Here is a 27,977-nt window from a genome sequence, read left to right on the forward strand (position 1 = left end):
TTTATCTAATGAAGACGTCGTGCTGTCAAGGCACTGAATCTCTGGTTTCCTGAGGGTTAAAAGATTAGGGCCTGGGACCACCACAGCATTCATCAATACTGCCTTTCCACCTTTTCTAATTGCCACAGACTGAGGGTCATCAGTCCCTCGGTACCACTAATGTACGATATCGATCTCAAGTAAGAAAGATGGAACCTCAGGAAGCAAGAAATCTGTCTCGATGACCGTGAAGCCGCTGTGACTATCGGCTGCCACTGGGAGGAGCCAGCAGGCCAAACTCTCGGTCGACATTCACATTCGGCAGCCAACCTAAGTTCCCTTAGTCTGACCTCACCTACGGTGAACTGGTGGTGACTGGGAAATCTTTAGCCTCGGTTTTAGCATTACAGAGCATTTATCTGATGTCACCAACATGACTGGTATTGTAACGACTCAAGTCCTGGCACGAGTGCAGGTCCTAAAAGTCAAGTACCACCAGCACCTCTCTCCCTGTTGTAGCAAAATCCTCTATGTGGGAGACACAGGCCGAAGCTGACCTCACCACCGAGGTTTGGTTTTAAAAACTGCCTGAAATCGTCCCCAGTGAGATGATGAGCACCGGCGCAGCTGAGGCAGCTGCCTCTGCAGGGAAGAATGGAGAACAGGAAAGCGGGCTTTGTAGCAAGCAGCCTGGCATAGCTTTCCATTCCCTCGGTCGATGAGAGACGGAAGGTGAGCAAGAACCCAGCTGTTCTGGAAGACTCGGTCTGGGGCAAGTTCTCATTAGATTGGCACCTAACAGTATTCAGGGCCATGTATACCGCTCTGCCTCCCAGATGCTTGGATTGGAGCACAAGTGACACATTTAATGAACATGTTGCCAACTACAGATTTGCCCCTTGTTGCTCAAGGAGGGCTGGGGTCGGTGGTGTGCTGGAGCTGATCGTGCACACCTCTGACTCTTCTTCAGTGACCGCCTGCTGGCAGCTTGAAATCGAGCGCTACAAATCAGGGCACCCCCTCACACCCAGCCAGAGCTGGTTGTTAATCGTTTACCAGAACAACACCAGCTCGGTTTCAGCATGGGGATAGATGTAACAATCACATAGAGCCTGACAGCCAAGAGTGCTGTGTGATGATGAGCCCAAAGAAACATCCTTGACTTCTCTGAGCCACTATCCTAAGAACGGGAAGAGGGCTGTATCAGGTGTCTCAGATGCCTAGATGTAGAAAAAAAATGGGTGAGGGCCAGCTGGGGCCAGAACTGCCCAGGGGCCCCTTGACCTAACCAATCCCACTCTGCTTACAGGGAAAGCCAGAAAGAACCGGAGAACAGCCAACAGTATTTATGAATCATTCAGCTTAAACAGGATTGAACAAGTTGACTAGCTAGGCCCTTTCCCACCTTTAACACTTGAATGTGAGCTAATTAAAACAAACGCCTATCATTTTAAAAATGGGAAAGTTTATTGTGAATCACCTTACTGGGCCAACAGCAAAATCCATGGAACCTGCATAGTAGGGATTCGTCATTTAGCAGGCTGTGGTGGGGCTTTTCCTCTGGGGGAGAGGAGGCTTAAAAAGCATTGTAAGGTACAGATCTCTGCTGTGAAGTGCTGATGACAGTCCTCACTTAGGTGATCCCAGAGAGAGAGATTTGAGTTTTACTTGGTTTAACTGACTTCCACTTAACCGCTTTCAATTTCACAGCAAGCAAAGAAAACTAATTTCATCACCCCCGGGCCAAAGTATCTTTTCTTTCTAAGCATTCCCCAAGGGAAGAAAGCTGTTGGGTCAGCTGCATGGCAATCTATTATGTTAAGGGGTTTTTTTGTTTTTGTTTTTTTTTCAGTATTAATAATCGTGAACACACCAAACATAAATATCTGAACATAATACTTGTCACTGGGTAGCACAGGGATTATATCAAACTTTAACAACCCCTATGACCAACAAATAGTCTTGTTTGTGGAAGACAGACTAGAAAAACATACACCCAGCACAGACAAATGGTTAAGTCTTAAACCCTTAATTAGGTTTCCTGGCAAAATGGTGGCTAATGAAAGCCACATGTGCTGGAATAGTGGCAGCCTCCCAGATTCCTGGAGCCTCTGCAGGCCCCAGAGGGGGATGTCTCAGAACAGCCAAGCAGCAGCCAAGCCTTTTGGACTGCCAGTCTGCTTAACTCCCCATTTTCTTCTCCAAAGAGCTTTTTCTTCTTTATATCCAGAAAGACTTTACCGGCGAGTACATCCATCCCATTTCATAAGGTGCTCTGTTTCCAGGGCACTATTCATACTGATGGATCACTGGAAAAGTGAGGTGGTCTTACGATGGTTTTGGAGTTTCCAGTTCTCACTCAAGCTATCTAAGGTGCTAAACTGATTCCATTATGCGAAAACTTTCCTTCCGTAGAGGACACGCACACAAATACGAAGCTGTTCAAAAATAACATGGGGAGGGGGCTTTACACAAAGTTTAGTGGGATGACATAATGGTACAGAGGAAGTTGGCTTTGCAATTATATTTCTAAACGGTCTGAACTTGGTCTCACTGCTGACATCATCTGGATGGTTACAAGGCCCCAAGGACGAAATGGCTGATCTCTTCTCAAACCAGACACAGAACGTCTTAGCTGGGCGGCCTGTTATGGATGCCACTGCGGAGGGCAGGGAGCTGGAGAAGAGTGAGCTTCGTCCTCAGTAGTCCTTATGCTCCTTTTGAACTAGCCTTGCTGTTCTGGGTTGTCTTTTGGGATTTGACCTGGAGTGTCTAGGTATAAAACATAAGGACTTTAGGCACTGGTCACAGTCAGATGTGTGAGTTCTTCAGGAGTCCCTCTTGTATTTTCTTAATCAAATAATGACAGACCATAAAGTCAGATCCAAGGTTATAATTTACCTTGATAATAAAAATTTAAAAATTTTAAAGGGGGAGCCCTGCAAGCAAGGCCCCTGGATGTTCACCCCCAGATGTCTGCATGTTCGCTGGCTCTCTTCTTTGGTGGTCAGGAGCCAGTGGAGACAGTCACCATCCAACTTTCCCATAACCCCCCCACACACACACTTGTGTCATGCTTCTGCTCTTGCCCCAAATTCTTTCACCCAAATGGGAGAAATGGATAGTAAGTAATTTCTTATTTACATGCATTTCTCCTAAGATTTAAATTGCTTTCCTGCTAGTATTTCCTGACATCTGAAGCCTGTGTGAGATACACAACATATGGGAACTATTTCCATCTGGCACAAAAGAAAATAAGAATCTGCCTATATTGTAATTAGCTTCTAGACTTAACATGTTTAGTCCTGATCCACGATTGCATTGGTTGATAAGGTGTTTTGTTTTGTTTTGTTTCGCTTTTGGATAACCGAGTTTTAAAAATGTTAGTGGTTATAAAATGACTAAAGTTCAGCCTACAACTTCCTGTTTGGAGGACAGGAAGAACTGTGCAGTGTTTTGCAATAGTTACAATTCTAGATTCTCCCTGCCCTTAAAAATAGCCAGAGAGAAAAGGCTTTCTTTTTTCAGACACTTACAGCTTCTTTAGCAGAAGGGATGAGTCCTTTCGGTAATGAAACAGGTGAAGGTGGCAATATGGACGATGGGGTAACTGGGGGCAGTTGTATACATTCCTCATCCTTAAACATCAGAACTGAGAGTTAGGTTACGGGTTTAAAACAAAATGTGCACCAGATCTATAGTCACACTGCCATGACTGCCAGGAACTTGTAACAATGACATATTTTGGCACAGGATTCAAGAGGCTACATTTGGAACCTAATTGCATATAGCCAAATGTTGACCTTTCTTACAAATAGATCTGTTAGTACAATAAATATTCCTTATTTAAAGAACACCACTGTATTCAAATACAGTTTCATTGAGGGATTTAAAAAGCTGATTTTTATTTCATTTTTAAAGCCGATTAATCAAATGAAAAGTAATTGTCCAACCTTAGTTCCCTTCAGTGGAGGTGCTACATCCAGCAGGTTCTCTTTAGATTCAGGATAAGTAGCTGGTTCCACAGGAATATCCATCTTTGGAGACTAGGAAGAGAGATATTTTATATAAACATAAGCTTTCTGTTATTCCTGAAACTCAGAAGCACTTCATAGTAATAAATGCTTTCTAGCACAACTTGCTTTCCACTAAATCCCTGACTTCTTCCAATTATACCCTTTGTGAGAACATATGAAATATGTCCCTGAAATAGCAACTTAATCTTTGAATTATGAGCACCCTATATACAAAAGTTGCACCCTAAGGAGATCCTAGTATTAAAAATCCTCAGTCATTGAGACACCTGGCTGGCTCAGTTGGTGGAGTGTGTGACTGACTCTTGGTCTGAGCGTTGTGAGTTTGAATCCCACGTTGGGTGTAGAAATTACTTAAAAAGTAAAATCTGGAAAAAAAATCCCCATTTATGAACAAGCTCCTGATTTGTCAATTCTGATCCTGTTCTCACTCTCAACAACAATCATTCATCAGCTTTTTTTTTTTTTTTTTAATGTTTGTTTATTTTTGAGAGAGAGTGGGTAGGGGAGGGACAGAGAGAGAGGGAGACAGAGAATCAATCCCAAGCAGGCTCTGCCCTGAGCCAAACAGGGGGCTTGAACCCACAAATCTTGAGAGTAACCTGAACCAAAACTAAGGGTAGGACGCTCATCTGACAGAGCCACTCAGGCGCCCCTCATCAGCTTCTAATAGCATTGATATAACTTAGTCAAAATTGACATCTTTATCATCTTGGTGTCTAATAATAAGTGATAAATTTGTCTGAATTATTAAAATGGTAGGTGCTGCTTAAGAGAAGCTCCTGCAACATGAGGAAAATGTAAGGGATGGTATTTTAGAATAGCTGGATAACTTACTTTCAAGAATTATATTAATTAGATTTGAAAAGTAAATATGTCACTGCTCTTTGGAAATAAGTAATTTCTTTGTGCACTTTGGAGGGAAAAAAGCTACATATATCCTAAATTATAGTATACTTAACTTGATGTCTCTAAAGTCTTTACAGAACCTAGCATGCTACTTATTCTCATTTTGTATATATGGAAAATAGACGTTTAAAGACGTGGATTTAAAAAAAAAAACTAATAAAATGCCTAGGAGCTTGTCATTTTGTCCTTGATTTCTAGGTTTTTCTCAAACATTCTAGAAAGCAGCATCTGGATAAAGGGCTTATGCCCCTCTAGAATAATTCTGGAAATACAAATTTAGCTCTGAGATATTACACTATTCCAAGATTTCCTTGCTCCTGAGAACAGTCTAAGAATGACAAATTTGTTCTGTCTTAATGACCAAAGATAGAGTAAGAATCAGGTAGGCTGCCTTTTAGAACATGGTCTGGGTTCCAAAATTGTTCCTACTCTCCCCAGGGTCCTTCCCAGACAAAGCCCAAATCTGATTAGTCTCTGGAAATATGGAAAGGAAAAGCAAGGTGGTGTTCCCTGAAGTACATTTTTCATGCTGGAATTCATCTAATATCACTTGACTTGTCCGAGGAATCACTAGCTTAACTAAATTAAAAATGATTGGTCCCCAATCCAGAGTACTTCACTAAACCACATGTGCAGCGTCTTCTGTAATGGTCTCTCCTTTCTTACCCATGCAGGTTCTGACTTAGACATGAAGCCACAAAGTAGAGAAGTGAGAGTCCCTTTCTTTTTTTTAAAGAAAGAGATCGTGAGTGGGAGAGAGGGGTAGAGGGAGAGAAGCTTAAGCAGGCTCCACACTCAGTGCAGAGCCTCATGTAGGGCTCAATCCCACAACCACGGGATCATGACCTGAGCCAAAATCAAGAGTCGACGCTCAACCAACTGAGCCACCCAAGTGCCCCGAGAGGTCCTTTCTGATCAGAGCAAGATGCTCTAGTGATTGGGCCCATCCTGGGTTTTTCAGTAAAATACCAGGAGGGGAAAAAAAAAACTGCTGAATTAAAGGCAACAAAAAATGATTAAGGAAACGAGTTGAAGGAAAACAAATAGTTTACATTCTAGATTGGCCATTCACTGCTTAAAAATTAATAGGAATCTGGACAAATAGACACGAAAGAACAGGGACTATTTAGTTTCAAAACAAAGTGGTGAAAACAGTCTGCTGCTGAAGACAAGATAGCTAAAGAGAAAGAATAAATGGGATTCCTAAATCAAGCTGGGATTAAAAAAAAAAAGTAATAGCTCTGGAGTTGGAGCTAGTTTTAACGATTTTAATTTTTTAAAGAATTCTAAAATGATTTTAAAGCCAGTTGGACCAAATTCCAAAAGATATTCCAAAAGAAAGGTCTACCCTAACTGCAAGAGGAAATAAGACATTTATGGAGAGGCCCCAGTAACAGAAATCCCGAAACTCCATAAACCCAGGTACTCACCTCCCCACTTAGTGGTATCTCAATTGGCTTTGGCTTCACATCTATCAGGTAGAAGGTTCGGGACAGGAGCAACAGAGAAGGAGGGACATTCTCCTTCAGGTGGAGGTCCTGCCACTGGAGAACGGGAGGAGGATAAAACACGATCGAATCGCAGAATGTTAAAACTGGACATGACCCACAGTCATCTACTGCTTCCCTGGTTTTACAGCTTCCCCAGCCACACCCTGGTAGACAACGGCACAAGGATAATGCTCGTCTCCGGGCTTCTGAGCCAGTAGTTGTGCTGTGCAACCCCCTCACACCAGTGGGATCAGAGTGAGAGAGGGGGTGTTCCATTAAACTTTCAACCCAATTGTGGATCAAAGCAGCTCAGTATCTTTTCTTAGCCACAAAGCAGATAATGTGAAAGAAAAAATAAGACTCATGCATAACCAAGGAAATAAACTTTAAAATGAAAATGAGACGTAATTTTCTTTCTTTTTTTTTTTTTTTTTCAACGTTTATTTATTTTTGGGACAGAGAGAGACAGAGCATGAACGGGGGAGACACAGAATCGTTAACAGGCTCCAGGCTCTGAGCCATCAGCCCAGAGCCTGACGCGGGGCTCGAACTCACGGACTGCGAGATCGTGACCTGGCTGAAGTCGGACGCTTAACCGACTGCGCCACCCAGGCGCTCCATGAGACGTAATTTTCAAGAACCAAATTGGTCAAGCTTAAATATTATTAGAGCGATCATACGTGACCAGAGACAAAATTCAAAAAGTAAAATGTAATCAGTAACAATAAGCCTGCCTTCTACTCCTACCCTTTGCTACCTTGTTTCCCGCCCTAGAAGCAATCAGTGTTACCAGTTGTCCTGTGAATATACAAACATACATTTATAGGTGTTTCATCTTTACATAAAGTATGATATATACACACTGTTCTGCCCTTTGACTTTTTTTCCACTAAAATATCTTGGAGATTGATTCATATCAGTAGTTAATAGAGCTGCCTCTTTCTTTTTAAACATCTATTAAGTGTTCTATTGTTGCATGGAAATGCGACAATTTGATTATTTTCCTATTAATAAACTTCAGGCTGTTTCCAATCTTTTGCTATTATAAATGGTGCTGCAATGGATAATCTTATTGATACATCATACTGCACAAGTGAAATTTCTAGGTCAAAGTAAGTGCATTTTTAAATTCTGAAAGATTATGTGGAGGTTTTTCTCAGCAATGCATGAGCACCCCTCTCCCCAACCCTCAACAACCCTCAACAACACAGTGTGTCATCAGACTGATCTTTGCCCACATAATAGGTGAAGGGGATATCTCGTAGTTGTAATTTATCTTATTATGAAACTAAGATGTTTCATCTGATTATCATTTTTAGATTTTCCTTTCTATAAAGTGTCTGCCTGTATCCTAACACAGGAATTTTTATTTTTATTTTTCTTAATTTTTTTTAATGTTTGTTTATTTTTGAGAGAGAGACAGAGTGTGAGCAAGGGAGAGGCAGAGAGAGAGGGAGACACAGAATCCAAAACAGGCTCCAGGCTCTGAGCTGTCAGCACAGAGCCCAACGTGGGGCTCGAACCCATGAACCATGAGATCATGACCCGAGCCAGAGTCGGACGCTTAACCAACAGAGCCACCCAGGCGCCCCGTGACACAGGAATTTTTAAATAATACATAGTGCTGGATGTCATATTGTTGGATTAGTATCCTCACTTCTTTGTGGTAAAAATGATACACCCTCTCAAGAAAGCTATTTGACAGTATGAACTCACCCAATACTCTATGTTCAAGAAATAAATGATTTTAAGAAACTTTCTCTACAGTATGTTCACCTTCCAGCCAGAGCAGGCCCGACATGTAAGAGGAAAGAGCTACCTGACCTGGTTTCGAAGCCACAACAGCGACTCCCATTCCAAAACACTGTGTACACTTGATAGCACTTCTTACAGTTATGAGAATTTTAACAGGAGCTGCTCCTTTGTTCGAAAACATTGATGCTCTTAGTTAAAATATGTTGTCTGAGGGAAACTATGAAACATCTGCTGCCAAAGTCAAGGCTTTACATTGGCTTGAGGCATTAACTGGAAAAGTGGTCCCAGGTGAGCCACCGGGCAAGGTTTAGAACTCCGGGCGGATTCACACATGGCAGGCCTTGGATTAGAGATTTTGCCCAAATCCGTTAAATAGCTGAAGTATGCAAAACTCTAAGGTGGCCCCAAGATTCCCCGTCCCCAGTGCACCCACACCTCCTTCCAGTTATTCAAGCATGAATGTAGGTGCTGCCAGGAGGAGTTTGCAGATATAATTAGGGTCCCAAGTCAGTAGGCCTTAAAGTAGGAAGTTATCTAACTAGGTCTCGCCTAATCACGTGAGATCTCTAAATGTGGAGCTAGAGGTCAAAAAGGGGAAGTCTGAGATGAGAAGCTTACAGGGGTCTGGCTAGCGAGAAGCTTTGCACTTCTGACAGACAGAACTTGTAAGCTAACAAACAGGTGCTGTTTTCAGCAACTAAGTTTGTGGTAGTTTCTTAGCAGCAACAGAAAACTAACAGAGTACCCTGTCTCCATCAAAAAAGTAAATCTAGCTTCTGGGGTGCCTGGGGGGCTCAGTCAGTTAAGCATCTGACTTCAACTCAGGCCATGATCTCATGGTTCATGAGTTCGAGCCCCACATCAGGCTCTCTGCACTGAGTGCGGAGACTGCTTGGGATTCTCTCTCTCTCCCTCTCTCTCTTTGCTTCTTCCCCACTTGCACTCTCTCAAAATAAATAAGTAAACTTAAAAACAAAATAAATCTAGCTGCTTCAGTGTCCCACTGCTCAATTACATGAGGCAAACTAAGGTAAGATGGCTCGCCTGAGAAGTCGACATTGCAAAGTGAGGTCTGCAAATTGCAGGGAAGAGAGTTCTAGTGAGAGTGGCCCGGGAGAGCCGCTACTTGCCTCTGTGAGCTGCTGTCTCAGTTGCTCCTCAGTGAGACCCAGGGATCTCATTCCTCGGGCCCTGCAGGCAGCCTGCAGTTCTGACACGCTCAAAGCACTCACCCCTTCTTTGGCAATTATCTGAAAGAAACATAAGCAGTGGTACTGGATCTTTCCGTCCCAATCTTACCAAACGCCTAAATTCCAACAAATCAGGGGAAACACTACATCTCTCACACCTTGTCCTCTGCACTGACTAAAGGCGCAGCAGTTGGAAATGAAGGGAATCCTGCCAACAGGTATTAATAGTATCAGAGATAGTCCCATAACTCCTCCCCAACACTCTCATCCAAGTAATTCTTTCCCCTCTTGGTTTGCATTTTGGCTGGTTGTGACATCTCTTCCCCTTCGTGGCAGCTTTAGGCTTCATCAGACAATATTCCACTTGAAAAGTTTTCAGTGTTACCATTTGCCGCGTGTCCCAGTATCACTCTCCCCCCCAACCCTGCCCCCACTGGGGCACAGCCCTACCTCTGGTCCACAAAACTCTCTCAATAAATATCCAACAGTTTCTGCTTGTTGTGCCCCAAAACTACAGTACTTCTGGGACCGGTATTGTTTATTCCAAAGTTCTGGAAGCAACAGCTGAAATCTAAATGAGGCCAAAGGGATGGTGCTTTCTCAGTTCTGGGAATCTTGCTCCCTCAGGCAGAATGCTTTCCTTAAAGCAGCTGATTCTGACTCAAAAAACATTCTTTCCATTTTTTAAGGAGCCTAATTAGTAGTTACAATGCCTTTTCCTCCATAAGATGCCCAGGCTCTGCTTCCCCTCTCTGCATTATGACTTGTCACCCCTTCTTATCAGGCCAACTCACCGGGCAGAATATTTACTCTGGCATCAGCTCTGAGGAAGGGGAGCTGAGGTGTGGGGGTAGAGCACTGGCCTTAGCAATGGAAGACTCTCAGGAATCTCCTGGGCTGCTGCTCCTTCCCAGCAGGTCCTAACTACTTTAGATTACTAAATTACTAACTGCTTGTGAGGGCCTTCTCCAGAAAGTGCGTCAGAGTAAGACAAACAACTCCTAAAATGAGTAATCACAGTTCACGTTGTCATGGTAATGATTGTTTAAACCATTCAATGGTTTGCCAGAACCAGTCCCGGAGAAGATCTAAGAGAAGATATTGCACTTTATCACAAAGCCACCCTAAGGGATCTCCCATGCCTTGCTGATTCCCTATGGCTATAGTTAAGCTCTTACTTCATCATCTGCTTTGATAGACTTCAGTTTCATCAGAAGTTGAAAGCGAAGCAAATTGTTGGTTCCAAAGGGCTGCAGTTCTAGTAGTTTGCAGAGGGCGACCAGCTGAGGTCGGTCTAGGTGTTCCAGGGTTAGCTGATCCTCAAACAGTTTGGAAAAGCGAACTATCTCCTTTGTACTGGGCTTGTGGCCTGTCTGAACCTAGGCAATGAGACAAAGAGGTTCATTAAAATGTATTTTTTTTAATTTTTTTTTAATGTTTTATTCATTTTTGAAATAGGGAGAGACAGAGCGTGAACAGGAGAGGGTCAGAGAGAGGGAGACACAGAATCTGAAACAGGCTCCAGGCTCCGAGCTGTCAGCACAGAGCCCAACGCGGGGCTCGAACTCATGGACCGCGAGATCATGACCTGAGCCGAAGTCAGCCGCTCAACCAACTGAGCCACCCAGGTGCCCCTAAAATGTATTTCTTACTTAATTTAACCTTCCCTGTAGACTATTTGAAAGACACATCAAGGCATTCACAGACTCTATCTTATGTCTGGAAGTCGGCCCTGTGGTACAAAAAGGAGAAATCTGTCCAAGTCAGTCTAAGTCAACTGAAAAATCAGGAGTAGTTCACAAGTCTGACTCTAGATCTACGGTTCTTTCCACGAAGTTATCAACGTCTTCAACACATGACTGCTTTAAAATGGGTTTTTCTGCAAATCTCTAAATGTTTGCAGTACTGTATCTGTATAACTAAGGTATCTGCAAAGTCAGAGACCATGAACAATTTGGAAGCTCCATGATGACATGAAGTTTTCATATAACTGCCAGCCTGGAAGTTGTTGTCTGGTATTACAAAAGAGACTGACACCTGTTTGACGTAGGATGAGAACTGTGTAGAGGCGTCTCCCAACTTGGCCCTGTTCCTCCTTGCCATTTCTGTAATTGTTTCTTGAAGAAATTTTGCTAGTTCCAACTTTGCAGCCATTTTCTTTTTCTGTTTTTCTTCCTTAATAATAGAAGAGGAGGAAGTTAATCATTCATGATTGCAACTTCATAGATAAAGATGAGAAAAAAATAACCACTACCTTGTTATTGTTCATCCCTACTTCATGTGTTAATATTATTTTCAGACCTAATTAAATGGGTTTTGTGAGAAGCAGAATAAAAACTAGCCTCTGTTTGCAACTTGACTCCTTAATCTTACCTTTTATTTGTTACTAACACAATGATCATAAATATTTGATAGATCCAAATTGTCCCCTCAATGGCAGCCTTTGTCATTATTTAGAATGAGAATTTATCTCTTAGCCTGGTACAACCAAACAATCTAGTTGGACCAACCTCCGGTCTCAGTGGTCCCAGATTTTGCATGAGCCAGAAAGTAACTGGGAAAGAAACTGGGAAAGTAACTCTATGCTACTGTAGCACGTAGTTTCATACAAAACAGATACAATTAATTATAATACACTGACGTAAGTGTTACAACAGATGTGAACAAAGCACTACACAAAAAAGAATTACATGTACATTCCTTTTTTTTTTTTTTTTTTTTTTTTTAAGTAAGCTCTACTCCCAGGGTGGGCCTTGAACTCCAAGATCCTATGATCTACTGACTGAGCCAGCCCCTAAATGTACACTCTTAAGACTCGATGTTGACAAGTATTTCTAAATCCTCATTCACTATCAGAAATGCAGTGTGGTAGCATTTTCAGAATAACCATAGTCAGGACTCAGGGGGATGGAGAGAAAGAGAAAGCTTTGTCTATTTTTTAAGTTGTCCAAGAGATTCTAATGATCAGCCAATCATAGCAATCATTGATTTTTAGAAAGATCTGAAGAGACACAACCAAAAAAAAAAAAAAAAGAAAAGAAAAATCACACAATGGCAATGGCAATACCATCATGAGATCCATCCATCCATCTATTCATTTATTTACTGAGCATCTACCCTGTGCTAGGTGCTGGGGATAAAACAGGCAAAAACAGAGAAGAATTCCTGCCCTCATGGAACTTCTCGTCTAATGGGAAAGACAGACATTAGTGACTAATGATAATCCAAAATTTCCATAAATTAATGTAAAAGTGTAACAAATAAGCATGATAAGAGTGAATGGGTGCTCTAATCTGATGTAAATAGTGTCCTGCCTCCCATAACCTGCTTCCCTCCACCATCACCTACTCTGTCTGTCTCATTCATCTCCATGAAAAGAAAGAAAGAAAAAGGTACTTTCTAAAACTCTGGCCATGATGTGTGTATATGTATGTTTGGGGAACGAGAAGTGTTGAGGAAAGAGGAATGTTTAGATAAATCACTTCCTCTCTGCCCCCATCTTCCTGCACGCACAAATACATTCCTTGGAATCTCAAGATATTAATTCTAGGTCCTGATTACTTGAAACGTAAGTAAACTAAACCACTACCAGTCAGTTAAATATTGAAGCTTGATTCTACCCCCTAACACCTATCTCAAATGTATCTTCAAGTTTTTATTCCTAATACCACTTTCATAATTTAATCCTCTCACTCCTGTGCTACTGTGACGGCACTCCAGATGATTTCCCTCCCTTGGCTCTGCCCTCTTCAATCCTTCCAGCTAGCAAAATTATTTTTCTAAGGTACAGATCTAATCATGTTACTCACCCTCTGCGTAAATTTACCTTCCATCATTCACCATGGTCAAAGGCAAACTCTAAATTCCTTAGGGTGGTAGACGCTTTCCAACCTGACCCAACACATCACTTTTGTCTCATCTTCCACCATGGATCTCCTTGTATTCCCTACTCAAACCACAAAGAAGCACTCAGTGTCTCAGATTCTGTCATACTCTTTTATACAATTAAGCCATTGTAAGTGCTACTCTTTCTATCCAGAAAGCCTTTCAAATGCTGCAGCAAAATTCTACCACTTTTCTAGTCTCAGTCGCCTAGCTGTCTCTTCTATGAGACATTTCCCAATCCCATTTAAAAGTTGTCCTTTTCAGGAGTGCCTGGGTGGCTCGTTGGTTAGGTGTCCTACTCTTGATTTGGGCTCAGGTCATGATCCCACGGTTTGTGGGATTGAGCCCCACATTGGGCTCCGTGCTGACAACATGAAGCTTGCTTGGGATTCTCTCTTTCCCTCTCTCTCTGCATGCCCCACCACCCTTCCCCCCACTGTGTATACACTCTCTCTCTGTCTCTCTCAAAAGAAATAAACATTTAAAAACAAATACATAAAAGTTGTCCTTTTTGTCCTCTTGTAATGTGGTGTTCATGCCTTTGTACCTCTGTGTAGTAAGAGTGGCACAGCATGGAAAGAATGAAGGGGCCACCCCAGTGACCATCCAATGAGGATCCCTCTTCTCCAGGACGAGTCTTAAGCACTAAAGTGTCTGTCTGGCTAAACCTACTATTCAACTAGTCCCTGCAATAGCAGTTGATTTTTGTTTTCTTTTTTTTTAGTAGTTAAAAAGTTACGATTCAATGGGATCACATTGTCAACAAATGATGCTAGAAAAATGATGCTAGAAAACTTGCCACACGCCAAAAAAAAAAAAAAAAAAAAAAAAGTCTTAACACTGATGTTCCACCTCTCACCAAAATTAACTCAAAACAGATTATAGACTTACATTTAAAACTCAAAATTATAAAACATCCGGAAGAAAACACAGGAGGGGCACCTGGCTGGCTCAGTCAGTAGAGCAATGCGACTCTTGATCGCAGGGTCGTGAGTCAAGCCCCATGCTGGGTGTGAAGCCTACTTAAAATAAAACGTAAAAAATTAAAAAAAAAAACAAAACAAAACATATGAGAAAACCTAGGTGACCTAGAGTTTGGCAATGAGTTTTTAGATACAACACCAAAAGCATGAGCCAAGAAAAAAATCTATCGATAAGTTGTACTCAAAATGAAAAACTTTAGCTCTGTGAAACCCAGTTAAGAGAATGGACAAGCTATAGGCTGGGAGAATATATTTGCAAAACACATATCTGATAGAGGACTTGTATCCAAATATACTAAGAACTCCTAAAACTCAACAATAAGAAAATGAACAACTCCATTAAAAAGTTGGCAAAAGACAGATACCTCCCCAAAGAAGATATACAGGTAGCAAATAAGCATATGAAAATAAGCATGTGTTCAATATTACACCTCATCAGAGAATTGCAAACTAAAATAACAATGAGATATCACTTTACACCTATTAGAATAGCTAATATTCACAGCAGTGACAACACAATGCTGATGAAGACAAAGAGCTATGGGAACTCTCGTTGCTGGTGAGAATAAAAAATGGTATCACTACCTGGGGAGACAGTTATTTTTTTTTCCAAAACGAAACAGTCTTACCATATGATCCAGCAATTGCTTTTCAATGTACTTAGGAACCCAAATGAGTTGAAACCTTATGCTCGTACAAAAACCTGCACACAGACATTTATTTATGGCAGCTTTATTTATAATTGCCAAAAACTGGAAACAACCACGATATGTTTCAACAGGTGAATTCAACAACCTGTGGTACATTCACACAGTGAAATATTATACACTGATAGAAATGAGCCATGAAAGGAGTGCACACTGTATGATCCCAACTATCTGATATTCTGGAAAAGGCAAAACTATAGACAGTGAAAAGATCAGTGGTTGCCACTGATTCGGGGAGGTAGGAGGAACAACAAATGACACACAGGGCATTTTTAGGGCAGCGAAACTATTCTGGGTGATAGTGTGATGGTAGATACATAACATTATGCAATTTTCAAAACCCAAGAACTGTACATTACAAAAAGTAAAGCCTAATGTAAAGTATGAAATTTAACTAATAATAATATCTAGATATTGGTTCTTCAGTTATAACAAACAGACCACACAAATGCAAGATGTTAATATAGGAGAAATGGGAGGTGGTACCTGGGGACCCTTCATATTTTCTGCTCAATTTTTCTATAAATGTGAAAACTGCTCTAAAGAATAAAGTCTATTAATTTTTTTTAATTAAAAAAAATCCTACATACCTTTTTGGATTCACTTTCAAAAGTTGATGGCAACATCTCTGGGAAGAATTTCAGAAATGCTGGTAATAAGAATTCCATGAAGGGTACAATGAGGAACACCATAAATGGAACCAAGCGGAAGAAATCAGCACAAGTTCTCAAGAGCTAAAGAATTAAATGCATATGCGGTATTCATTATTTTAGGGCATGTCCAAAAAAAAAAAAAAAAAAAAAGAAACCAAAAAAGCCTGCCTTGGTTCTTAAAGTGTTAAAAACCCTCAACAGATTTTCTCTGTTTATAAAATGGAAAGGTAGAGTTTTCCTCTTTACCACAGCTCTGAAGTAATATCTATGGGACACCTTCAAGGGACTCTATGACAACCAAAACATGTTATTGGCATCTCTTAGCTTTCATCTAAGTTAGAGGCCTGTACTTTAATAATACAGTATCTGTTAAAAACTGATTTTTGAAATGCATATACAGAATATATCAACAGTAGTTTCTACTTCGGGTGCACAGATCAAACCCAAAGTTTCTCCACTCTGTGGGGAGATCAGAAAATACAATTATAATCATCTTATAGGCAAATAAGAATCTTGCCTAAAGTTGGAGGGTCAGTCAGTTTCAGACAAATAAACTCAATCAGAAACTCTGGTTCTCACCATCAGTTACTACTCCTACTTTGGGATTTTTAGGATGAACTTTACGTCGAGTTTAAAACTTGGTTCCCCAACACTTCACTTTAATTTTACATTTTCTTTCTCAAGTATGACGCTTGCCTACCCTTCGTCTCTCTCGTCTGGTCAGCACCTGTCCATGCAATAGCCTCCAAACCATCCGGGCAGCAACTTTGGTGTCAATCCAAAGTAAATAAAATCCATTGTAATAATATTTAAGTTCACCCATAATTTTTTGTCTATAAGATCGCTTTTCTTCTTTAATCTTCATGCCAGTTCCTTTCGTGGGCTCAGGGTTTGTCACCTGTGGCTTTTTTGGGGTTTGCTCCAGCTGAGGTTTACCAGGGACGTCTTGTAGCCAGCAAGTTGATGTGTGTAGCTTTTGTATTATTCTAGTTCGTAAGTGCAGTACTTTACTGCCTGACTGATTAGGACAGGAATACTTCTTGCTTCCATAGTCCTTCATATATGTTTTCTTTAAATGGGAATCTGGCAAGTGAAGAAATGCAAATGATGGGGAGTAAGAAGAGCTGGTGAGATGGACAAAATGGCTAGGGAATCTGGAATAAAAAGCAACATCCTCTGAGTTGAGCACATACTAGGACAAACTCAAAAATTAAAGAAATAGACATTTTCTCTGGTTAAAATAAAACAACAGTTTTTAAGGTTGTATTTTAAAAGCACGATAGTCATTAACGAATGAAATATAACTTTTTACCCCAGTTGAAGAACAAGGTACTTTATGGTTGAATGATATACTCTAGAAGAAATACTAATAAGTTAATTCCTAAAAATAACTGGTATATTACAAGTTAGAAACCCCACAACTATTAATTTAAAAATTAATAATGGCAGGGGCGCCTGGGTGGCTCAGTCGGTTAAGCCTCCAACTTCAGCTCAGGTCATGATCTCGTGGGTTTGTGAGCTCAAGACCCGCGTTGGGCTCTGTGCTGAAAGCTCAGAGCCTGGAGACTGCTTCAGATTCTGTGTCTCCCTTTCTCTCTCTGACCCTCCCCTGCTCGTACTCTATCTCTCTCTCAAAAATAAACATTAAAAATAATAATAATAAATAAATCAATAAAATAAAAATCTAATAGCAAATATTTTTCCATCACGGTGTGTGTTTGAAAGTGTTGCCTTTATCTACTCTCATGAAACAGGTGGAACGTTTGTGTCTTCGAGTTACTCTGCTGACAATAAGAATATTGTTTGAGGGGTGCCTGGTTGGCTCAGTCAGTTAAGCATCTGACTCTTGATTTAGGCTCAGGTCATCTCAAGGTTTGTGAGTTTGAGCCCTGCATCAGGCTCTGTGCTGACATAGTGGAGCCTGCTGGGGATTCTTTTTCTCCCTCTCTCTCTGCCCCTCTCCTGCCCGCTCACTTGCTTTCTCTCAAAAAAAAAAAAAAAAAAAGTAAGATTGCTTGAACAAAACTCTTCATGGCCTCCGTCGGTATTAACCAATCACATAATACCGCTTTGTCTGTGTAGTGCCCATGGACTCCCTCAAATGAGAGACATTTACAGCTGAAATGCCCTTCACCTAAGATTCTTCAAGAATGTTAGGTAAGAATTAGAATTGGGCACCCCATCCATAGATTTCTATATTGTAGTTTTACAATAGCTCATAATCTTCAGTTAAATTAGCACATTAGATTGTTTGAAAATAAAAATTCGACCCATCTAGGCAAAGAAAGTTCCTGGCAAGGACAGCTCTTCTGGCAAAGAGATGGCTTTTCCATTCTTGTGGACTGTTTTTGAAGCATGCCAAGATAAAACACATTTTGAAGGGCCAAAAGGCAAAATGTGCAATGTATCAGGCACAAAGTAAGTTCTCAGTGAATATACTTTGGAATAGTAAGTGATAACAGACCCTACTATGGCAGTTACGCGGCCTAGGACTGGTTTGTTTGCCAGCCACTGTACTCATTTTTATATCTAAGGGCGGCATGTAACATTTATTGATTATGGAGGTGTCACTCTAAAACCATGATGTCTTCTGTCTTACCTGTGCCATACATCTACAGAATTACTCAGGCTGAGTTCTAAGGCATATAAAAAATTCAGGGTAGGTTTAAATACCATAAAATATGAGCTTCCTAAAAACCAGGATAGTTAAAGGCAACAAAACTTTACTTTTTTAAAAGGTTTTATTTTTAAGTAACCTCTACACCCACGTGGAGCTTGAACTCACAACCCTGAGATCAAGAGTCCAACACTCTTCCCACTGAGCCAGCTGGGTGCCCCCAGCAAAGCTTTAATTTGTTGTGTAACCAGCCTATCCTTTCACATATATCTTTTTCATCTAGAAGAAAATTCATATGAATTTGGCAGGGGAAGGGGGGATTCCACAGCTTACCTTGTTCGGGCAATAGCTAAGATTGTATTATAACTGTAGAAAGCCATATTTATATTTGTCTCAACTAGTCAACATAGGAACCTAGACAGAAGTAAGTACACGATTTAGTATTTTAAAAACACATCAATTATAAAGATATCAGGATTTAAGTGTTTACTATTGCAAGGGTAGAAAATTTGCACATTCCATTCAAGGCATAAAATCTCTCTCAAGTTCATGAATGTTTTCTCAGCCCTGGATCTGGAAATGGTACTTTGAGATCCCAACAAACCGAAATAAGTTCTAGTATAACGGTGCTCATGATGGCGATATGGTCTTCAAAGACTTCTATTTGTGGTCAGTAACACCTAGTAACCCACTAGAATGATTGCCAGGTTATTAAAGAAGCTAAGCAATACACACTTGTTTGTAGTCTAAGGATACAGGTAGAATGAAGTAAATATCCTGAATTTGTTTCACTTAGCTTTTCCCCCATACTTGGCCAAGCTGCCCCAAACTTTAAAGACTGAAAGTACTCACTAAACACTCATGTAGCAGTGAAGAGATAACATGGTACCTACTAATAATTCAAGTGGAGGTAAATCGGTTTCCTGTATTGGTGGTTCTCCAGAGTCCAAACTGAGCTTTGCACCTTTAAATAAGCTTTATCAAAACCCTTTTCCATCCTGGGGCGCTTTTCAGCCAAGGGCAGCAAGGTGCTTTAGTAATATCCCTTAGCGTCAACTCTGCCTTCCTGCAGCTGGAAAAGGCCTAGACCAGGGTGTTCTCCTGGACGGAAACCTCAACCACAGAGCTGACATTTTGAACAGGAGTTCAAATAATCCTTCGGAACATCTAAAAACATCTAAACCCAGGCTAAGGGCGGGTGGTCTCCTGCTGGAGGGATGCCACACCCGATCCGGCGGTTAGCCTGCTCTCCGGCCCGCGGGCGCTCCCGCCCGGAGCTGCGGGCAACCACTTCCTAGGCGGGGACTGCCGGGAGCCCCGCCTGCGCCATCGCGCCGCCCACGCCCACACGCCGAGGGCCCCGGGCTCCCCGGGTTACCTTTGCTTCAGGCCCTTGACGACACAGGGGCGAAACGCGCTCTCGGCTTTTGTGCACGTAGTGTGTTGGAGGATTGTGTTTGTGGTAGCGGGGTCCCGGGGGGGGGGGGGGGTGGTTCTTTGTGTTTGGGTGCGGGGATGATGCGGGTACGGGGGCGACAACCTTGTAGGCGATCCAGGTTTATGGAAGGAAGCCGAGGAGAAGCCGGGCGCGGGGTACGGAAGAGAAAAGAGGAAGCGAAGCACCGAGGGAGGGGGAATGGAGGTTGAGCTCCAAAGTTGGGGGGCGGGCAGGGGCACGAGGTCAAGGGCTGAGGAGAGTGCTGAGGGGAACTGGAAGCTGTCGGGAAAACTGGACGCTGATGGGAAGAGCAGGATGCGGCGCGACCGGGCTCCGGAGGGAAAAAAAAGCAGGCGAAGTCCTCCGAATAACAGCTGGAGGACTTGGCCCGCCCACCCCTACCTCCTTGGGCCGGCTCCCCGGAACGGCTGCCTCAGTCCTCCAGTCCCTTCCCAGTCTCCCCTCCCCCAGCTCCCCATCTAGAAGGGCCCCGGGCCAAGTCTCTATGGCTCCACCTCTTTCCTCACCCGTTACGTCGCTCTGAGTGACGACACCACCCACCAATAAGCGCTCGGGTTACGGGGAGGGAGGGCGTCCTTCGCTGTGGCAGCCCTGGAGGCAGCGAAGGTCCAGCTGCCACCAGCTAAATGACCTTTCTATTGGGCTCAGTTTAAGAAGAGGCTGTACTGCGGGAGGGGGCAAGACTGACGTTTTTTCGCCCGTCCACACTCTATGAGCTGTGGGCTAACCCTCATTGAAGGCTAAAGAACCTCTTACCCTACCGATGGCGTAATATGCCCGATAGTCGCCATGGTAACCATCTTAAAGTCACGAATTACATCACTTTGATGTACTCCCCCACCCCCACGCCTCCGAATCAGCAACTGCCGGGGTTGGGGTGGCGCCGAGAGCTAGGCGGAGAGGGAGTGGCAGAAAGGGCGGGAATGGTTAGGAAAACATCCCTTTCCTTTCTCCGAGGCCTAAGAGTGGAATGCTGTGAAATCTTCATATGGAAATATGAATTCCACTAAAGTAATTTGCTTTATAAATCCGTTCTTAACAGATATTGTTTATGATAGTAGTTTTTGTAGAAATGTCAAATAGCATTTAAGATGTATATTATAGTAGCCGTACAGTGACGTAGGCACTACAGGTTTGGGGCACTTCAATTCCTAGGTTGGGTAACTGAGCCATCTTGGAAAAGTGAAAGATGCAGAAATATTCTCGCTCTCTTGTTATTTCTACTCATCCATTTCCTCTGGCTCTAGAAGAAAAACAGCATTTTTAGTGGCTCTACTTGGACTAACACCAGACAACAAGGAATCGCTTTCACACGGATAATACTTCTCTTAACATGTGAGCTGACCACAGACCCTAGTCATCTGGGCTGCACATTTGTAAGAATGAAAGATGGCGGGTATTGAATTTCAGTTATTATTATTATTATTTTTTTAATGTAGACTGCATTTAATCCACAAAGCATTTTTCAGCTAATAACCAGTTAGATCAACCATATTAAATAAGCAAAACTTTTCAGTTTGGCCACGAGAGGGCCCTTTGTGCATGTCTGATGCCCGAGTTTCCACATAAAGGTTTCACTTCACGTTCTGTGTTTACTAGAATTAACAAAATCTACAAAGCTTTGGTCTCTTCACCTTTCCTTTCCTGAAAATTCCCGATGGCAAATGTTGAGCTCTAAAGGGCTAGGTAGTTATAATTTTCAAATTAATTCCATAAATTAATCACTGCACTATCATAAACATGTACTTTTCTGGAACAGATCATAAAGATGCAAAAATATTCCTTTCAGTTCCCTGGGAGACATTTTATACCGGGAAATATTCTTATTCATGCATTGTATTCACTTACAACCAGGCACAGTGAAAATCATTAAGTATTCATAAACCAGATGAACGATTCCAAGCTCAGTATTGGAAAGATGAGCTAGATTTTCTACCACAGCCATATGTCAGCAATCCTATTCTAAAAAGGGAAGGGTTAAGAACCTTCCTATTGAAATCTGTTTGTTCAAAGCAATGTTTGCCTTCTGCTCTCAGGCCTGGCAATTTTTTGACTTTCATGATTAAGTGATTTATCATGTTAGGAGTTTTTGGATATAATCTTTGGAAGAGAAACAAAAAATTTTTTTCTCCATAACTGTGGCCCTGCGAATTGTGTTTGATTGCTGTCTTCAAATGAACTGTTTGCTCATTTTGTATGGAGAAGAGAAAGCATGATCTGAACCTCAGAAGATGTTAGATGCTGAAAATGTAAATTATTAATTTTAACGGCCGTTTCTCTAAATATGACTCAAGATCCAATATTATTAACAATACATTTTCTAATGTTTTGCAGGAAGAGATTATACATCTACTTGACATAACTAATTTCATTTATTTATTTTTTATTTATTTTTAATGTTTATTTTTGAGAAGAAAGACAGAGCACGAGTGGGGGAGGGGCAGAGAGAGGAGACACAGAATCTGAAGCAGGCTCCAGGCTCTGAGCTGTCAGCACATAGCCTGATGCGGGGCTTGAACTCACAAGGTGTGAGATCATGCATGATCTGAGCCGAAGTCAGACACTCAACCGACTGAGCCATTCAGGTGCCCCAGCACAACTTCAATTTTAAACTCTTGTCACTTAGAAGCAGATTAAAATAAAATCCCTGGGGACAATTTGTCAGATTCTCCTCAAGGGGAAAATCCAGGTGTCAGGTCGAAGCAACAGTTTGTCAACAAAGCAAGGAGTTTACAGGAAGGTGGAAAGGAAGGATGATGGTGGAAAGGATCATAGGAGAAAAAAAAAAAGATTTAACCTCTCAGGTGTCCTCCTTTAAGATGTCTGTGTTCTAAAAAGACATTTAAAGTAAACAAAAATAGATTCGGATTGATTCCTTTAACTTTTGGTACTGCACAAACCATAGAAATAGGTTTAGAAATAGTTAATGGTTGACAGTAATGAGACACTTAATTATCAATATCATCTGCAGTATTATTAACAGGGTTATGTTTTTAAAACCCTGAAACATAATTAGTAATCATTAAAATAATTGATCTGTAGGAATCTTTTAATTTCTTGTTTAAATGGTATTTAAGATAAAAATATCAGGAATTTCTTGTGGCCGTGCCAAACAGATCCAGAACTATAATGTCGGTGCAGAGTGTAACATCTAGTAGTGATACGGCTTTATTCTCAGACCATAACGCAGAGGATAGGTTTCGCTGTCTCTCTGCTGCTGTGTTTCCTTCGTACGTTCACGTCTCTTGTGCTGCAACATTCTAAGTCATTACCACCAGGCCCCAGGAAATAATCACCAAATTTCGCACACTCCTGCAAGGCTACTTTACTATGTCACACACCTTCTATTGTTTAACATAAATTTCGTAGAAGGGGGAGCGCTTAGAGGGTTACAGAGAATTTGGGTCTCTTTTCCTCTTCTCAAGCTTGAGTGAGCTCTGTGGAGGACAAATGCCCTCCCGTCCCTGGAAGCGAAGGTCTGGCTGTGAGCAGCAGAGGACCCAGGCACGTGACGGACACTGAGCCCTCTCGGTCCCTGGGGTCCGGGCTGCAGTCGGCGTTGACGACGTCCTCCTGGTTACCCACAAGCCTCCGGGCCCGCAGTGCGAGCAGGAAGAAGGCGTGCGGGGCCCGGTGTCTGCCAGGGAGGTCAGCGCTTCCTCATAGCGACTGAGATGCCGCCACGGCTTGAGACTGTGGGGCGGGACGGGGTGTGGGGGCGGGGTGGGGCATCCGGGGCTCACATCCGAGGCTGGATGAGCGACTATCCCCCAAGGCTCAAAACTGAAATTGCTGGCCACGGATTCCAGACGCAGGCTCCTGTGAAATAGGGAGCTCTTCTCTGACAGCTGTCGGACCGAAGGCAGCCAAGGCTGCACATAAATTGTTCTTCTCTTTCCCGGTCATCTTAACCGGGCATTCGTTTGTAGGTTGTTTCTAACATCTAAGGAGTGTACAGCAGTGTCACTCTGAGGAGTACCATATGCTGTTTATTATGTGCTATTATTTAATAAGTATCAGAACACGCACGAACACAATTTTACCTCACAGGCCCAACCTTTAACCTAGCTTCCTAAAGTATTTTTTTTTTTTTTTTAAGCTCCCCTTCGTATCATTCCTTCCTGTCTTTGCTTTTATCGCCTGCGGTCTCACTTCTCGTCTAGACTCTCCCGGGCAGCTCCTCTCCGCCCCGCTGACTACCTTCTTCCTCCTTTCGCACCCCCTGCCCCCAAACACGGGACTGCATTTCCCGGCAGGCGCCGCGGCCAGCGGCCAATGAGAGGCTGAGGATTTGGCGGCGGCGGCGGCGGCGGCGTTCCGAGAGCCCGGGTGGGGGGGCTTTGTGCGCGGCGGCGGCGGCGGCGGGAGCGGGCGGCGGCGGCGGCGGCGGCGGGAGCGGCGAGCAGGACGGAGGCGGAGACCGAAGGGGACTGTCCACTGGTCGCTGCGGAGAGGCGTGCGAAGGCCGAGTAGAGCCCCGAGGACCTTGCTGCTCCGGCGCGGCCGCCAGCCACAGCCTTCTCTCTGGCAGCAGCGGCTGCGCGGCGACCCCCCATCATCCTTCCACCGCCCCTGGCCACCCCGTCTCCCGCAGCCTTCCTCATCCCAGCTTCACGCCCGGCCTGGCCGGCCGCGGCCCTCCTCGGTGCCGGCAGCCATGGCAGAGGCGTCCGGCGCGAGGAAAATCTAGCCCGGGGATTTCATGCGGCCTAGCTCGGTTCCGTCTCCTCCCCCCGCAGCCCCGGCGGCTGCCCGCACCCCAGCCCCACTCCGGGCCTCCGTGTCTCTCCTGTGATCGTACTGACACGGCCGGGGGGTTAGAATGGAACAAACTGAAGGTAAAGTTAATGCGTCTGTGTGTGTATGTGTGTGTGCTGGAAGGAAGGGCTGAGGAGGGAACGACGAGGAGGGAGCGACGTAGGGATGGGACCCGGGGGGGGAGAGAGAGAGAGAGAGAGAGACCCTAACAAGGATGGGAGGACAAGCTGGTGGCCAGCAAGGGTTCGAGGGGAGCTCAGTAGGAAGAGCAGAGGGCCAGGTGGGGGGTGTGGAGATGGGGAGGTGGGGCAGAGGAGGTGGGATTGGGATGAGCGACGGAGTGGCGCTGAGGTGGGAATTGGGAGTAAAGGTGGGATGGGGGCGGGGATAAAGACGGAACGGGGGAGGGGCAGGGAACGAGAAGAAGAGTTAGGTTTGGAGATTAGGGACCTGGGTGAACTGAACTAGGTTTGGGGGTGCAGTGTGGAAACTTGGAGAGTCTGGGGGAAGGGGACAGAATCGTCTGGAGAAATGGGGCATCAAGGAAACGAGGGGATGGAAGTGAAGGAAAAGGTGGATTAGGAAAAGGGATAGAAATCGGTGAGACAGGATGCATAGGAAGATGGGACGCAGACTCAGGAAGCTGGAAGACTTGGAACTGGCATAGGGAGGGAAATGCACTGAATGTTGAGAAGGATGAGAACTACCGACCAAGCATCACAGAGTGGGAGGGAGAGAAGGGGAAGGGGGTTGCTAAAGGAAGGGAAAGCCTTTTGTTCCTACATTTCTGTGTATTCTGGGCCTTTTCTTTCAAGGCTAGAGAATGTAGAAGAAGCTAGTGGCTCTAGTGTGGTGATTGTTGAGAAATGAGGAGGTGCGGGGTTTTGCTGTTTTGGGGGAGGAGGAAATGTGTTAGTGTTATGGTGTCAAGACAGCAGAGACATGGCCATCATTTGATGGTTTTGCTGAGGGAGTGAAGACTATTCAGATTTAAAGGGGGTAGGGGCAGCCATGTTTGCTGCCAGGCACTGCAGTGTAAATAAATTCCTTCTCTCCGACAGCAGCATGAATGTGGAAGGGGCCAGTTCAGACCGTCAACCCCCTTTCTTTCTATTCATGAACTCTTCCCATACATCTTGTGGTAATTTAAAATTATTCATAACCACCAAAGGAGGTAGTGATGTTTTCCATCTTGTGTGTTTTGCTGCTCCCCCCACCCCCTTTCCCTCTTCCTTCTGGTTGCAAACAAGGCATGCTAATGAACTGCAGTGTAAAATTAACCCTTTTTATAAAGTTGAAACTGTATGTTTACTGGGTGAAGGAATCATTGCTATCGTATTTCAAATGTGATCATAAAAACTCTTAAATGTTGAAAATTCATTTGTTTTAGAAGCTTCGGAAGCAGTCAACATGTTTTCTGAAATTCTTTAAGTAAACAAGGAAATTGCATTGGTTATTTTTCTTGGGCTTGTGTTCTTGGCAAAGCACTGTGTGGGGGTGAGAAGGGGTAGAAAGATCTGCTTGTGGTAGGTTATGTTCTTGCTGTATTTTGAATGTTGGAAAATTAGAAGTAGGTGTATTTTACAATGATGTTACCGACAGTTCATGCTCATAGGTGACGGGTGTGTTAAGAAGTGTTTTTTCTTTTAATACGCTCTCTCTCCTCCATCCCTTCTCTTTGCTTCATGGGTACAGGTCAGTACAGTCTCCAGATGTCAGCTCAGCAGAGTGTAATGATCTATGAAGTAGGCATGCAGTTCTTAGAGCCTCAGTGAACTGCCGGATTTTTGGGTTTTTTTTTTTTGTTTTTTGGTGAGAACTTCAGGTTACTCTCAGGAAAGCTACAATAACGCTTTAATGTATTAAAATGTAACTGCTTGTGTAATTTGAAATGGTTACTGTTCTAAAGGTTTAAATCCTGACAAACTTACAGTAGATACATTGTTAAGTGGAGCCTATTTTATTTTCCTATTTGAAAAGGATTAAATGTGTGTGTGTGTGTGTGTGTGTGACCTTTTATTTTTGTTTTATAGTTGTAATTGGGGTAATTCAAACTTTAATCCATCGTATTGATTTTGAAACTATTCTCTAATACCAGGAAGGTGTGTTAAAATTGTAATATGATGGACTCAAACCAGTTGTACTGCATATTGATTTAATCTATCTTAATGCAATATCCTTTCAGTTGTTATATAGAAGTTTAGGAGGTGTTCTTGGTGTGTTGAAAAAATTAATTTGAATATTGTTAGAGTAATACTTTATGAGAGTACTTTTAGTTTAAAGGCCAGATTCAAAACTTGATGTATTTTGACTTGATGATATTCAGCCTGAATTTTTAATGTTTGTTTATTTATTTATTTTTGAGAGAGAGAGAGACAGAGAGACAGTGCAAGCAGGGGAGGGAACAGAGAGAGGGAGACACAGAATCCGAAGAAGGCTCCAGACTCTGAGCTGTCACCACAGAGCCTGATGTGGGGCTCTCGTGAACCACCGGATCATGACCTGAGCTGAAGTTGGCCGCTTAATTGACTCAGCCACCCAGGCACCCCTAAGCCCAAATTTTAAAAAAACTCTGTGAGGAAAAGTTTCACTCAAAAAAAAAAAAAAAAAAAAAACTATTCAATATGCTTTTTTGGAATTAATTTTTATGGAGATCTCATTTTTTTTATATCTTCCACTCAGTTGACATGTTATTTGTAATTAACTGGTAAAATTGTGTGCATGAACTATCACTGCCATAAATTTAGGAAAATGAGAAATTCTTGTATATTGAAAGAAGAAAAAAACTCATGTTGGAAGCTTGAATTACTTTTTTAAAAAAGTGTATTCCTATGTATTCAGCATTTTGTCAAAAGCAGGGTCCCCTGACTAGCTGTATTGAGTATTCTAGCTCTTTGGATAGGTATCCACATAATGAAGAAGGCTATTCTAGTTAGATAATAATTAATTAAAACCCAGACTTTGCTGTGATTACCGTGTCTGTCAGCCCACCTGCTACCTGTGATAGCTTTTTTTTTTTTAATCTTACTAAATATGCTCTTTCCTGTACTAATCAGATTGATTCAATTTTGGGTAAAGGAAATTGGTTGCCTTTGAGATGGTCCTCCTTGAGTGAATTGTCAAATCTGATTCTAAAGACACTCAGTTTCTGAAGTTTATGATATTTATAATAATTATAGCAAAGCTGCTAATAGTTGTCTTCTTACAGTATGTTATGCTAAGTGCCTTACACGTATAATTTCCTTTTATCCTACCAACAGTTGCATGAGGTTGGTACTATCGACTCCTTTTTAGAGATGGAGAAATTGAGGTTAAGTATCTTAACAGCACACAGATGGTAACTAGCAAAGCCAGTATTTGAATCCAGGTCTTTTCTAATTATATAACCTGGATTGGCAGGTCTTTTAGTTTCTTTTAAAAAATTTATAAAGATAAAAAAAACTATAAAGATAATACATGTTCATTATGTAAATTTTTTTCAAATATTATAAAAGGCTAAGAGGTAAAAAAAAAAAAAAAAAAGTTAGCACCCCATTTCCCCCAATAACCATTTTGAAG

The 27,977-nt window shown here is 42.6% G+C and overlaps 2 protein-coding genes across 12 annotated transcripts in view; one reads left to right on the forward strand and one right to left on the reverse strand.

Moving 5' to 3' along the window:
• Window positions 1-1,424: 1,424 nt before the first annotated feature.
• On the reverse strand, window positions 1,425-20,193 carry LETM2 (leucine zipper and EF-hand containing transmembrane protein 2). Of its 6 annotated transcripts, none has more exons than XM_043564124.1 (11): window positions 20,043-20,193; window positions 18,536-18,616; window positions 16,286-16,739; window positions 15,523-15,666; window positions 11,395-11,532; window positions 10,536-10,736; window positions 9,298-9,417; window positions 6,353-6,466; window positions 3,933-4,025; window positions 3,516-3,617; window positions 1,425-2,751 (listed from the first exon to the last, which is right to left on the reverse strand). In XM_043564124.1, the coding sequence occupies exons 2-11, from the start codon at window positions 18,580-18,582 to the stop codon at window positions 2,689-2,691; spliced, it is 1,476 nt and encodes a 491-aa protein (XP_043420059.1). In that variant the 5' UTR covers window positions 18,583-18,616; window positions 20,043-20,193; the 3' UTR covers window positions 1,425-2,688. The 6 variants fall into 6 exon arrangements, with proteins under 6 accessions (XP_043420059.1, XP_043420066.1, XP_043420050.1 ...); XM_043564131.1 differs by lacking the exon at window positions 20,043-20,193 and adding an exon at window positions 19,581-20,036; XM_043564115.1 differs by lacking the exon at window positions 20,043-20,193 and adding an exon at window positions 19,096-19,532.
• Window positions 20,194-23,963: 3,770 nt separating this feature from the next.
• Window positions 23,964-27,977, forward strand: part of NSD3 (nuclear receptor binding SET domain protein 3) — a 118,175-nt gene continuing 114,161 nt past the window's right edge. For 5 of the 6 annotated variants that reach the window (XM_043563936.1, XM_043563955.1, XM_043563945.1 and 2 more), the window contains exon 1: window positions 24,415-24,499. The gene's annotated coding sequence lies outside the window, so the exon portion shown is untranslated. Of the gene's footprint in view, window positions 24,500-27,977 lie in introns of all 6 variants that reach the window. The other variant, XM_043563980.1, reaches the window with a different exon arrangement.

The sequence above is a fragment of the Prionailurus bengalensis genome, chromosome B1, assembly GCF_016509475.1.
Source record: "Prionailurus bengalensis isolate Pbe53 chromosome B1, Fcat_Pben_1.1_paternal_pri, whole genome shotgun sequence".
In the NCBI taxonomy this organism is placed as follows: domain Eukaryota; kingdom Metazoa; phylum Chordata; class Mammalia; order Carnivora; family Felidae; genus Prionailurus; species Prionailurus bengalensis.